Source organism: Epinephelus fuscoguttatus, linkage group LG11, assembly GCF_011397635.1.
Source record: "Epinephelus fuscoguttatus linkage group LG11, E.fuscoguttatus.final_Chr_v1".
Taxonomy (NCBI): domain Eukaryota; kingdom Metazoa; phylum Chordata; class Actinopteri; order Perciformes; family Serranidae; genus Epinephelus; species Epinephelus fuscoguttatus.
In genome coordinates this window covers 21397920-21411208 of record NC_064762.1, presented here as the reverse complement: position 1 = coordinate 21411208, position 13289 = coordinate 21397920, and the positions used below count along the sequence as shown (strand labels likewise).

Genomic DNA, 13289 nt, shown 5'->3' with positions numbered 1-13289 from the left:
CTGTAACGAATCACGATTTTGTCTTGGGTATTAATAGAGTCTCTGATTCTGATTCTGAAAAGTACTAATAACACATTGTCAAAGCTTATTTTAGAATATTCTTTATTGAACGTCGTAAGTACAACAGACGGGGCACATTTTCAAGTCCTGATTGACAAATAGTTAGAACAAAATAAAGAATTGAATAATACCAATATAACAAAGACAGCTATCTCAAGTTCACTTAAACACAGTGAAGACCCTGTGTCCTTGTATGAGGACATCTCATTTTGGGTTTACTTGACCTTATCCTTCATTCTACTTAACTCTAACCTGTTGTCCTTTTTTGTGCCATCTAGTGGTGGTAAGATCACAATACACTAATCCATGTAAAAACAAGATGGCAGTCATCTCTGTCAAGTCAGTCTGCAGCTGATCCTGAGACAAAAGTGGACAAGGTCCAAAACCTGATCACATTTTATGGTCGAAAATTGTTTATTTATGATTAGTAATGTTCATAGTTTGATATGGCAACAAAATTTGGATCAATTTTAGCAACGACAACAAGCTAAGACACTGCTAACTAGAAGTACTCATTTGAGGACATTGGGACTTAATTATTGTTGACAGTGTTTAGTTATTTATATTGGGTCCTGCTGAGCCCAAATAGCTAGGAAAAATTAGAAATGCATGCCAAACAAAAGTTCAGGTCTCAGGAGGTTAAAGTATCTGCATCTATGTATAAAAAACACTAACACTAAAATATTGTATTGGTCAAGGTAGGTCTCATTTTAATTGCTTCACATACTGTTGTGTAATTTTCTCTGTGAAATAAATGTAGTGTAGTAAAAAGTACAATATTTCCTTGTGAAATGCAGTGGGGAAGAAAGACAAAGTAGCATACAATAAAATAAGATACACCTTTATTGATCTTGTAATAAGATGGTATAATATTGTATATAACAACATCATAAAATGGAGTATTCAGGTAAAGTACAGTTACCTCAAACTAGTAAATTATTTTAGTAAATGCACTTTTTTTCACCACTTTAAAGGGAAATAGTTTTCTTTAGGATTGTTGAGACTTGTAGATTTGGTATTAGTAAAGTTGGAAAGTGAACCTTTTATTCTGAAAACCAGAACAGTATACCGGAAATAGCATTGTTATAACGTCCGGTTTGAGTCCCACCGCCTGTACAATGAAATGCTAACGGCTCGTAAGTGATTTCAGGCCTGTTTTTGTCGTAAAACACCTGAAATAAAATGTCGCTTTCCACCGCACGGTCATTCTTGTCAGAGGCTTGTTATGGCGAACAGGAACTCGACGCTAACTCCGCTCTCATGGAGCTGGACAAAGGTGCGTTAGCTAGCTTGCTAACACGTTAGCATCGGTTACAGTCTGATGCTGTGTGTTTGTGTCGGTTCTGTTAAATGTCACAGACTGTATGCTCTGTTATGATGGTGAAACTGCTTCAATTCCAGGGTTGCGGTCGGGGAAGCTGGGAGAGCAGTGTGAGGCGGTGGTGCTCTTCCCCAAACTCTTTCAGAAGTACCCTTTCCCCATCCTCATCAACTCTGCCTTCCTGAAGCTGGCTGACATCTTCAGACTCGGGTATGGGTGCTTGGCAAGTTGGTACAAGGACGTCAGTGTCTCTAACTGATAAAATATTTATGGTTTCCAGTTGTGATGATTGCTTATCTTCACCTTTGATGCTTGCTAGCGAACTGACAACTTTTATACATAAAGTTTATTAGGCACAACTAGTCAAAAGTAGTGCAGTCTATTACAATATCACAACAGCAAGAAATCTAAATACCACCTGTATTGTCAATAATACACAATACTATTCAACTGAACCATGTAATACACCCTAAAAAATAATTACAAAGATGAATCATTGCTCCTCAAAAACAGGTAAAACAAATAATAAACATTATTACCTTTATTATTTCCACTGACCCTTTAATTATTGATTGAAATGTTTTGGTTATTTTAAAATTTTAATTGTAGGAGAATGCGATATGTAAATAAAAATCAAATAATGTGATAATTTTGACCAAATACTTCAATATTGCTATTGGGACCATATTGTAGGGTTGACTATTGATGCTTTCACAAAATATTTACGCTGTGAGATATTTGACACCCATTCTCAAGAACTGAGACAGATCGATTTCTGCCAAAAAACAACAAAAAACTTAAAATTATAACCTATTAACACACTTAGTTTGTTTCTTGGGTGTAGCGTTATTTTAAAGCATTTTTCTATATCAAATTGATATGATTTATGAAATATTTTTGATCTGCTTTCATTTCTTTAAGTTCTAAACTTGCCCTGTGCCAGAAAACAGCCTCATCCCAGACAAGAATTCACAACTTCAAACAATTAAAACGTGTTAAAAAGAATTTCATAAAGCACTAAAACAAATACTTAACACTAATCCTCCTTTGCAATTTTCTACATTATTTCTAGGATGTACGGATTTTAAGGCAAAGTTTTCTGATAAATATATGTTTGGTGTTTTGATACCTGCTTGCAAGAAAGCCCTCATATGGCGCTGGTTGCTTCCTGAACCTCCCACATTAGAGGAGTGGATAGATATTGTAAATGATATTTATGTTATGGAATATATTACCTTTTCTTTTTATCTTCAGAAAAAAAGTGTTCATTAAATTCTGGGCTAGGTGAGTGAAATTCGTAAGACCCTTTTCAACCCGACTTTGTGGAGGTATCGCACAAATGACCCTGTGACATTTAGTCAAGCAAACCTCATTGACTGCTATTCTAATTAATTAATTTATTCATTTATTTTTTTTTTTCTGTCTCTTTAATCCCTCCTCAAGTCTCTCTGACTTATGGTGCTTATATATACACTTAATCTCTCCTAAAATGTTCTACAAGGTTCTTAAAATTGTGTGAAAAATTTGAACAGCAGGAGAAAATACTTTGCTTCTTATATTTTATGTTTTGCTCGGTAAACTAAAAAAGTGTTAAAAGCCATCAAAATGTAAAACTACCAGTACGTAAAAATATAGTGCGATTATCATCTTTGTTTTAAGATAACTTTTTTATGGAAATGTGTCCCAGATTTTTGTCAATTCTGCCAGATTTCTACAAAAACATCATTTAATCACACATTACAGGGTGTCCACTATATCACAAGGACTCCTGTCTCACTAACTGGTATCCAAAAGGGCATTAGTGCTGCTCAAGTACTGGTAAGCTTTATAGTTTTCGATCAATTCTTATAATAATATTGCTAATGTGAGTCTCAACCATACCAGGTCAACTCTGTAGCCCTGCTGAATCAAAACTAAATAAGAATTATGTTTTAAAAATCAGTATTTTGGTTAGCATTAAGAGAATTCTTTACAACTTTGAAAAATAAAAATGGCTTCTCACTGCAACTGCTTTGAAATTAATAAATCTATAACTTTTTGTCAACACTGTAATACATCAACTCCATTAAATCTCACCTCTGTGATCCATAATTGTGCTATTCAAGAAACAATGTAATCACTGAGAGTTTGGTCCACTACAGGGTTTAATAGTCAATACTTTGATCCTTTAAAATATATTTTCCCAGCCCCCAAAAATCTCATATCAGGATATCAATATAATGCCCAGCCCAAATTTTATTTAATGAAAGATGAGTTTGTCAACAAGAAGTAATCATTAGTGGCATGTCTGTGGTGTGTGATGAGTTAAACTGGTTTTATTGTGGTACAGATGTCTTTGTTCATGAAAGCTTGTCTCTACTGATTCCAGGAACAATTTCCTGCGCCTCTGTGTGCTCATAGTGACGCAACAGAGTGAGAAACATCTGGAAAAGATCCTCAATGTGGACGAATTTGTCAAGAGGGTGTTTTCGGTCATCCATAGCAACGACCCTGTGGCCAGAGCCATCACTCTGAGGTAATAATGCCTAATGTGCTAAAGTTTTACCTCTAATTCAAACATACAGTAACAGTGTACTTAAAACAAACTAATTTTCCTATTTCCATTCAGGATGCTTGGTAGTTTGGCCTCCATCATCCCAGACAGGAAGAACGCCCACCACAGTATTCGTCAAAGTCTGGACTCCCATGACAACGTGGAAGTGGAGGCTGCTATATTTGCTGCCGCGAGCTTCTCTGCACAGTCAAAGTAAGGAAAACTGTTGCTTCACCTGAGCTGCGGTGCACATGCTTCATATGTGGTGATGTTTCGTCTAACAGAAATTTGGTGTGTTTTCTGATTGTCAGAGACTTTGCAGCGGGGATTTGCAACAAAGTCAGTGAGATGATTCAAGGTAAGAGCTCTGTTCTGTACTAAAAAGGTCACAGGTCACTATTAGGAAAACAAAAACTGTCCTGCTTACCTTTTCCCATGCTTTGACAATCCAAAATTAGTCCAAATTTAAAAAAAAAAAAAATCAAGACCTGAAGCAGTTGATTAATAGTCATCCACAGAGGTCATAGTTAAGACGACTTTTAAATACTTTAAAAACAGTTATACAGTTAAACAGTTTACCTTTCTTGTGTATCTCAACCCCAGGTTTAGACACTCCCGTGGAGCTGAAGCTGAAGTTAATCCCCATGCTGCAGCACATGCACCACGAAGCCAGCCTGGCCTCCAGCAGCAGAGAGCTTCTCCAGAACCTGGTGAACTCGTACCCCTCCACCCCCATGGTCATCGTCACCCTGCACACCTTCACCCAGCTGGCTGCCTCCTCTCTCATCGATATTCCAAAGCAGGTAGTGCAAAGACGGAGCTGTACCCTTGTGCACCTACACTCATGTACCCTTGTAAAAATCTAAATGATGGACTTTATTTGTGTCTTCATCTGTACAGTTACAGCTTCTCCTTCAGTACCTGAAAGACGACCCAAGAAAAGCTGTGAAGAGACTTGCGATTAATGACCTGAAGCTCCTGGCTAAAAAGGCTCCTCACCTTTGGATCAGAGAAAACACACAGGTAGAGTCACAGTTAAGTGTTTATTCACAAGACATTTAGAATACACACTTTAATAAGCTATCTGAAACTTGAGAATAGGGGCCCAGACACTTACCTTAAAGGCCCAGAATCACCAAACCAACTTCAGAGAACTAGTGACGACCAAGTCCCTCTGCTGCGTTGGCTGACGTTGCCATGTCTTGGCCAAAGGAAAGAGTATCAGAAACCATCATGACACGTGTCTGCTAAAGAGCTCAATGGCTAAAGAAAAATAATCTTACCTTGTGTAACAAGTTTGCTTTGGTCTCACTCCCTCTTGACTTTAGCTGTTTGTTTACTTTCCTCACTTCCGTTTCTCCTCTCATGTGCTGAGCTGAACTGCTAATCAGAGTGATTTCACTCACCAGCAGGCTCTGCTGTCTCTGACACCCGTTCAGTATTTTTAATCGTCCCAAAACAAAAAAGCAGACAAGGGATAATAGTGCAGGACACATTGCACCAATGAGGGTGTCAGACACTCACCAAAGGCCCAACTTTGACTGATGGCCGACCGTCAACTCAGCGTGTCAGGGCCTTAAGAACTAAACCACCACAGATCACACAGAAAGCTTTTTGCAGGTTGCAAAATGCAAGGGACACTGCACTGCCTGTCAGTAGTATGGAAAAAAAAAAAAAAAAAGCTCACTGCGCCTTTTTATTGTTGCCAGGCAACCACCCCATCAGGTCCTTACACTAACCTTCCCGTGTAATCAATCTACCATTTATTTTCCCCCAGTAATTAGTATCTAGTTCCTGAAATGTTGAGGCAGAGGGTACTTGCTGTAGCTCTGGTTGAGGGTGAGAGGCTGCCAGTAAATAGTTTGTTGGGCACAGGGAAACAGAGATCTGTTTGGGCACATGAGACCCTAAAAAGGAGGGTGGATCATGGGGAGTACCACCAGTTGGTCCAGGAGCTTCTCCTCCGTGATGCCCGTTTCCAGGCATATTTCAGGATGACTCGGGGGCAGTTTGACAACCTGCTGTCTATCATCGGGCCGTATAACTCTGGGTATCCAGCAGCTGCTACCACCAGTTTCTCACCATTGTTTACCAACTGTAAACTTGTTGTCGTGACTATGATTAAAAAAGAAATGACTTGGAGGTTTTTCTGCTCTGAGTTGAAGCTTTTTCAGCTCAAGGAGTTCAGAGTGCTCTGGCAGAAATGCCAGGCACCTAGAGTCCAGAAATGTGAGGCGCATCGTAGCGTAAAAAACGCAAGCAAAAAGCTTCATTCTCATTAAAAACAATTACAAAAGCCGCCTCCAGCTGCTAAAACACTTTCTGTGTGATCAGGGCCTAACTCTAACTACTAACTGGTCCCAAGACATTTATTCCGTCAGTCTGAACACTGGTTAAATAGGTAAGATAAAATAAATAGAGACATATGTCAAGTGGAAATAGTAACTAGAATAGTCTTCATGTTGGTTTAATATCTGTCTGTAATCTGTTGTGTCTCATCTCTGCAGACGCTGTGTGAATGTGCTTTGACCAGCCCGTACAACAGTCTGAAGATGGGGATGCTGGCTGTCCTCTCCACCCTCTCTGGAACTATCGCAATCAAGCAGTACTTTAGCAACATGACAGGTTGTGTTCACTTTCAAATTCAACAAAATGTTCTTGTCACAGTGAGAATTTAATTTTAACCAGGCTTTAGTTGCATGTTCCAATGCTGTTATTTGTCTTGTGAAGAAGAGAGCGTGTCTTAACTGACGTGTGTTCCTCTCAAACAATCTTCTCAGGTGGCTCTTCGGTTCCCCCCCGGCTCACTGACCTGGTTAAACTGGCACAAGAATGCTGTTACCACAGCAACCTGGCAGTGGCCGCTCATGGGGTCATAGTGCTCTCAAACATTTCCATTTCCTGTCCAGACAAAGGTTAGCAACAGCAACTGATGCCCTGGGGAAGGGAGCCCTTGCCTTGAGTGTCCAAAAATATGTATACGTTATATTTTTCTCGCATTTTATTTGCTTATTTCGCTGTTAGATGTTATTTTATGTCTTTTTCTAACCGTTATCTTTATTGTTTTTGTGTAGTAGAGCCTCTCAGGGAACCTAAGTGACAATAAACATCTCACATTCACCCTGCTGGTGTTTGCCCTTGTGTGCCAAAGCTAACATTACTGTTGTTACTGTTGTCTTTCTCCTCCTCAGATATAGTGAAGCTGGAGCAGGACACAGTTTTGGGAGTGGAGTCCCTTCTGATGCTTTGCAGTCAGGACAGCAGCGCCAGCGCACAGGTCACACTCAAAGTAAGACGACTTTATAAACAAGAAGCAGAGGGCACTGACTGGATGTAGGGTTGCAATTAACAATTATGTTCATCACTGATTCATCTGTAGATAATTTTCTAGATTAATTGATCAACTGTCTATTCTACAAAACATCAGAAAACTGTGAGAAAAGTCTATTCCAATATCCTAAATCCAAAAGTGACTTCATCAGTTGTCTCGTTTTTGTCTGATCAACACTTCCAGACCACAAAATATTAAATTTACTATGATGTAAGACCAAGGGAAGCAGCACATTGTCACATTTAAGGAACTGGAAATATCACATTTTTGCTTGATTAATTGATAAATTCATGATCAGAATAGTCGCAGATTAATTCTCTGTCAGTTGAATATTGGTCTGATTTATTGTTTCAGCTCTATTTTGGGAGCATTGCTCAGTAAAGCTACATTTTTACCACCTTTTTTAAGCTGACAGCCGTAAAACTAGCACTCCTCAACTAAAACATGTAGCTCACTGCAGAAATATATGTAATGATGATTGATTACCATGTGACATCAACCCAATACTCATCCTTCTTCTTCTCTGGTCGTGCTAACTCTAGACGGCCCTCACCTCACTGGTCAAACTGCTGAAAAGTCGACCCCATCTCAGCCAAGCAGCGGTGGAATTCCTGCTTGGCCAGCTCCACTTATCCTGCGACTCCTCCCGCGTACTCATGTGCCACGCTCTGGCAGCCATCGCCACCCACCTGCCGGTCCTGGGCGACGGGATGCTGGGAGACCTGGTGGACCTCTACAGAGTGGCCAGTCACTCCGCCACCGACAAGCAGCAGGAGCTTCTGGTGAGAAATCGGTCATGAGTCAGACGTCAGCTGCTGGTTGGACAGTAAAATCAGAAAAGCTGACATTGCATCTAGCTTTGAAATCCACTCTCATTTTTATACTTGTCTTATCGCCCTTGTATGTCTCTGATTTTCAACACTCATCTCTCCCACTGTGATTGCTGCAGGTTTCCTTGGCAACAGTGATTTTTGTTGCCAGCCAGTCGTCTCTGTCAGCCGAAGTGAAGACTGTCATCAAACAGCAGCTGGAGAACGTTGCCAATGGCTGGACAGTGTACCGCATCGCACGGCAAGCCTCACGCATGGTAATCTCACCCGCTTGTTAACCAGACCTTTATTATGAAATGGCTTAAACATCTATTTGTTTGAGTTTAAAGGTGTCACCAGAGCTGCGGAAGCCACAGACACAGTGCTGCCAAATCCTGCGCCTGACATATTGTCATCAATCCGCAGGGATGCCACGAGTTCTCCAGCGAGCTGTACCAGAGTCTGCGGACCCGCGTGGCGTCGGAGCACTTCTACTTCTGGCTGAACAGCCTGAAGGAGTTTTCCCAGGCAGAGCAGTGCCTGAGTCACGTGGAGGACGGAGACTACAGCGGAGCCATGAGCGCCATCGCCGAGGCCCTGCGCTCCTACCAAAAGGGCATCGCTTCCCTCACAGTGAGTTAACTTCCAGGCAACTTGTCAGAAAACATTAATACTACAACTCCTCCTTCTTCACCAGTGACAGATGCTCAGGGATAGTTCCTGTTGCATGATGTGGGGTTGTTTGAGGTCCTTATCCATAGAAAATGTTGGTTTGGAGAAGCAGGAGAACTGCAACACAAGCTAAGCAATGTACTGCAATGTAAAATTTACTTAGGACACCTTAAAAAAGTCTATCACTTTAAGTGTACGCTATATTTGGAGTATTTTCACCACTTTACCTTGCCGTCTGTGAACCCTTTCTGATGGGAAATAGAAGCTTTTATCTTTGCTCCATTGAGAGCATTCAGACTCTTTTGACTAAGATGGTAATTTTACCTTGCAGAACACAGGAGCTGCTGATCTACTCCAGCAGCAAGGGCTGTCTGACGGCAAAGTAAAGTCGTAAAAAAAATACATTGAAAGCTTCTTATAACGATTATGGTTATAGTAATGAACCTATATGGATCAAAAATCTCTCCCTGTTCTGTCCTATTTAAATGCTGTTTAAATAATTTGCTTGTCGTAATCAAGTAGTCGGCTTGAAGTGCCCATTTTGTGTTTTTTCTTACATGACAGCTTGTGAAAAAAACAATTAGAAACTTCAGTAAATCTGTTCCTCTTCTCATTACTTTACCCAAACTCTCCCTTACAAGCTGCCGATACTCTCAACAGTCTTGTATTGAAGCTGATCTCACAGCATCTCAAATTGTTAATGGATTAACTCCTCTAATACCCGACTGTATCTCGTTAGGTCAACTCAACCAGACGCCGTGTCAGTGTTTAACTGCAGCGTTTGTGTGCTGTTATCTGATTAATCCCTCCCTCCCAGGCCGCCAGCACTCCTCTGAGCCCGCTTACATTCCAGTGCGAGTTCATCAAGCTGCGGATCGACACCCTGCAAGCTCTGTCACAGCTCATTTGTACCTGCAACAGCTTGAAAACAAGCCCCCCTCCCGCCATCGCCACCACCATCGCCCTCACGTCGGGGAACGAGCTGCAGCGGTGCGGGCGCATATCAATGCAGGTAAGAAGCTGATAGTGTGGTGAGCACAGTCGGTCTCTGCCAGCAGGGAATGTGTCCTTTTTCATGTTGAAAGCACACGACACACTCCCCAGATTACTAGATGGCATCAGTTAACAAATGTTTACTGGAAGTTTTTGCACCTTGTCACCGCTGTTTTCTGTTTTTCCCAGTTGAAGGTATGCATGGACGAGTTCAGAAGTCTCGCAGCTCGCTACGCCGATTTACACCAGTCATCGTTTGACGCTGACTACGCTACCCTTCGGAATGTGGAGCTGTATCCTTAAACTTGTCTCTGTCACATCCCACTTTTGTCTTTCTTTATTTTACCAACCCTGGTTTCTCTGCTGCAGTCTTTCTCTAATGTCGGTCATTTCTCTTAAACCGTCTGCTCAGACAACAACAGAGCTGTTTGCTTGTCTCCCATGTGATAGAGGCGCTCATACTGGACCCACAGGCAGCCAGGTGAGAGCTGCTGTAGTCCACATATTAAGAGTAAAATGACTTCTACCTTTATGAATTAGCCTGGGTCAAAAGGTTTAAGGCGTATTCTCTTTGATAGACTGCCAGTAAAATGTAAAGGGGAAATGTCAACTTAGTTTAAATGCATCAATTTGAGTTTGTCAAGGAATGCAGTCACGCTTTAACAAAGTGCAGCGTGATGCACAGATGTATCCGTTTTGCAAGCTGCCCCTTTTGACACAGATGACAGCCTAATGAAAAAAAATGCCTCTAATTTAATTTGATAAAAAGGTTTTTTCGCTGCACCATGTTACATGAGTGTTTTCTATTGAAAGTGCTTCGCCATAACACAAATCCCTCCCTGCAGTCGTTTGTCCGTAACAGATTGTCTCCCTCTGTCTCTGTAATCCAGTTTCCAGGAGTACGGCACCCAGGGGTCGGTGCAGACGGAGAGCGAATACGAGCGACGGATGATGTCGGTGTTCAGTCGGGTGCTGGAGGAAGTGGAGGGCCTCACCAAGAAACATCCTCCTGTTTCACACCTGGTGAGATTAATATGGAACACCCTGGGGATCACAGTTATGTATGCTAAGAATTAAGCTGCATGGTGACCAGATTTGCAAATGACAGACTGAAAATCAGCAAGACTTTTACCTGATTAAATAAAGGACAATGACAAAAACTTGAGCAGCAGCTGATTGCTCATAATGTCACTACTGAAACTGTGTTGTTCGCTGTCGTTGTTTCGCAGCATACAGGTTGTCTCTGTGATGCCGTCATAGCTCTGCTCAAGGTCCCGCTGTCTCTCCAGAGGTACTTCTTCCAGAAGCTCCAGTCAACAAGCATCAAGGTACAGTGAATCATTTTATCTTCACAATGTAGATCCCAATTCACAATTACAGATACCAAACACAATATGCAGCATTAAAGGGACAGTTCACCCCAGAATTAAAAATACATATTTTGTCCTCTTACCTGTAGTGCTGTTTATCAGTCAAGATTGTTTTGGTGTGAGTTGTCGAGTGTCGGAGATATTGGCCTTAGAAATGTCTGCCTTCTTTCCAGTATAATGGAACTAGATGGCACTCGGCTTGTGGTGCTCAAAGCGCCAACAAAATACATTTTAAAAAAACTCAACAGCAATGTCTCTTTCCAGAAATCATGACCCAGTTACTCAAGATAATCCAGATTATCTAAACTTTAGCCACCAAAGCGTGCATCTACTCATGGACTAGATGTCTTGACAGTGCGAGACGTAAACATTAATGGCGTCCTTCTCAGCTGAGCTGTAACATTAGCTAGCTCAGGTAAGCTAACATACGTGGTTGATGGGTGTAGTTCTGCAGAGAGAAAATAGTTCCTACATGAAACTGCTCACAGTGAGGTGTGTGGATTATCTTAATTTCTGGAAACGGATGATATCTCTAACACTCTACAACTCACACCAAAACAATCTCGACTGTTAAACAGCACTACAGGTAAGAGGAAGCACATGTATTTTGATTTGCAGGGGAACTGTCCCTTTAATGATCACTGAATCGATTGAAAGAAGAATAAGAAAGCCCCAACTTTCCTTAAACTTTCCCCTAAAGTCTTTAAACACTCACGTCATCACCACTCACACTTAATGCAAATGTTTTTTCTATCAGTTTGAAGACAGTTTGACATCTAAGCTCACAGCTGACTGACAGCAGCAGCTCACACTGCCCAAAGGAACATACAGTCCCGCTGCAGCTATATGTGACAGTCTTTCTTTAGCTCTCTTTAGGCTGACACACACGTACGTCTTTTTTTAATTTTTCCCAGCTCGCGCTCTCTCCTTCCCCACGAACGCCGAGTGAGCCGATCCCAGTGCAGAGCAGCCAGCAGCTGACTCTGAAGGTGGAGGGGGTGGTGCAGCATGGTTCGACGCCAGGGCTCTTCAGGAAAATCCAGTCTGTCTGTCTGAATGTCACATCAGTGCTCCAGAGCAAAACAGGCCCTGACTACAAGGTATCTAATGTTTGCTGTCATTTTTGGTTGTTGTGAAGGTAGTTAGAAATCACACTGAGCTTTGTATTTAACAGTATATTGCATTATTTTCATGCACTGAAGCTCATATCTGATATTTTTAACCTGTATTAGCAGCTCACGCTTTTTCTGATGCTTATACTACTTGTTTTCCCCTCTCAGATTCCACTCGACACCAAAACTAACGAGATCGAGCAGCGGGTGGAACCCCACAACGACTACTTCAGCACCCAGTTCCTGCTGAATTTCTCCATCCTGGGCACCCACAACGTCACCGTGGAGGCCTCCGTGGTGGACGAGAGCGGCATCGAGTGGAAGACAGGGCCCAAGACAACCGTGTCGGTCAAATCCCTGGAGGATCCGTACTCCCAGCAGCTTCGCCATCAGCTGCAGCAGGGCGGAGCTCAGCCTGCTCCACAGAGGAGTGCGTACGCTCGCTTTTAGCCAATGTCGTCTCAGTGCTTTAGAAGCAGCTACAGCTTGTGTACTTGACCTGTTTTGTCTTGAAGCTGAATATGTACGTTTTCAATGTTAAATAAACCTGATTTAATTTTAACGCTGCATTTTGTGTGTAATCCTTCCAAAATAATGCATGCAGTCATCTCCAGGACAATTTTAGTATTGAAAGTCCTTGAATTTACATTGTCATGTGTTCTGCATGGAGTGTAATAACACAAAGAGCCATCAGGGGGCAGACCATTGTCATTAAATGGACATTGTCTGAGGAGCACTAGAATCTGAATCCTAGTGTTACACTGCCAGCTGTTAGACTAATATAATTTAATGTGTTAATTCCTACAGTGTAACATTAAATATGATGTTAAGCTTTTCATGTTATTGTTACCCAACATTTATAACATTTTACACTATTAAATTCTGTCAATAGCATCTCATAATAATGATGCAAATTCCATTGCCTCACACTGTTTCCGGTTTAAATCCATCAGTGAACTCGCGCAGCCACCCCGGTGATTGTGATCTGAAAATAACCCGCCGCCGGGCACGAGTCCAGATGATTTAACATTTAGTCACATATTTAGAAAAGCATCTCCTCGTCCATAGATACTGAAACCATCAGCACT

The 13289-nt window shown here is 41.6% G+C and overlaps 1 protein-coding gene across 1 annotated transcript; it reads left to right on the top strand.

Annotated features, from left to right (window-relative positions):
- Positions 1-1144: 1144 nt before the first annotated feature.
- Positions 1145-12746, top strand: ints7 (integrator complex subunit 7). Its single transcript, XM_049589114.1, has 20 exons — positions 1145-1336; positions 1462-1591; positions 3750-3896; positions 3990-4127; positions 4226-4272; positions 4518-4717; positions 4815-4937; positions 6422-6539; positions 6695-6829; positions 7106-7203; positions 7788-8027; positions 8195-8332; positions 8481-8687; positions 9544-9738; positions 9909-10012; positions 10132-10200; positions 10610-10742; positions 10949-11047; positions 12004-12189; positions 12370-12746. The coding sequence occupies exons 1-20, from the start codon at positions 1243-1245 to the stop codon at positions 12649-12651; spliced, it is 2883 nt and encodes a 960-aa protein (XP_049445071.1). The 5' UTR covers positions 1145-1242; the 3' UTR covers positions 12652-12746.
- The last annotated feature ends 543 nt before the right edge of the window (positions 12747-13289 follow it).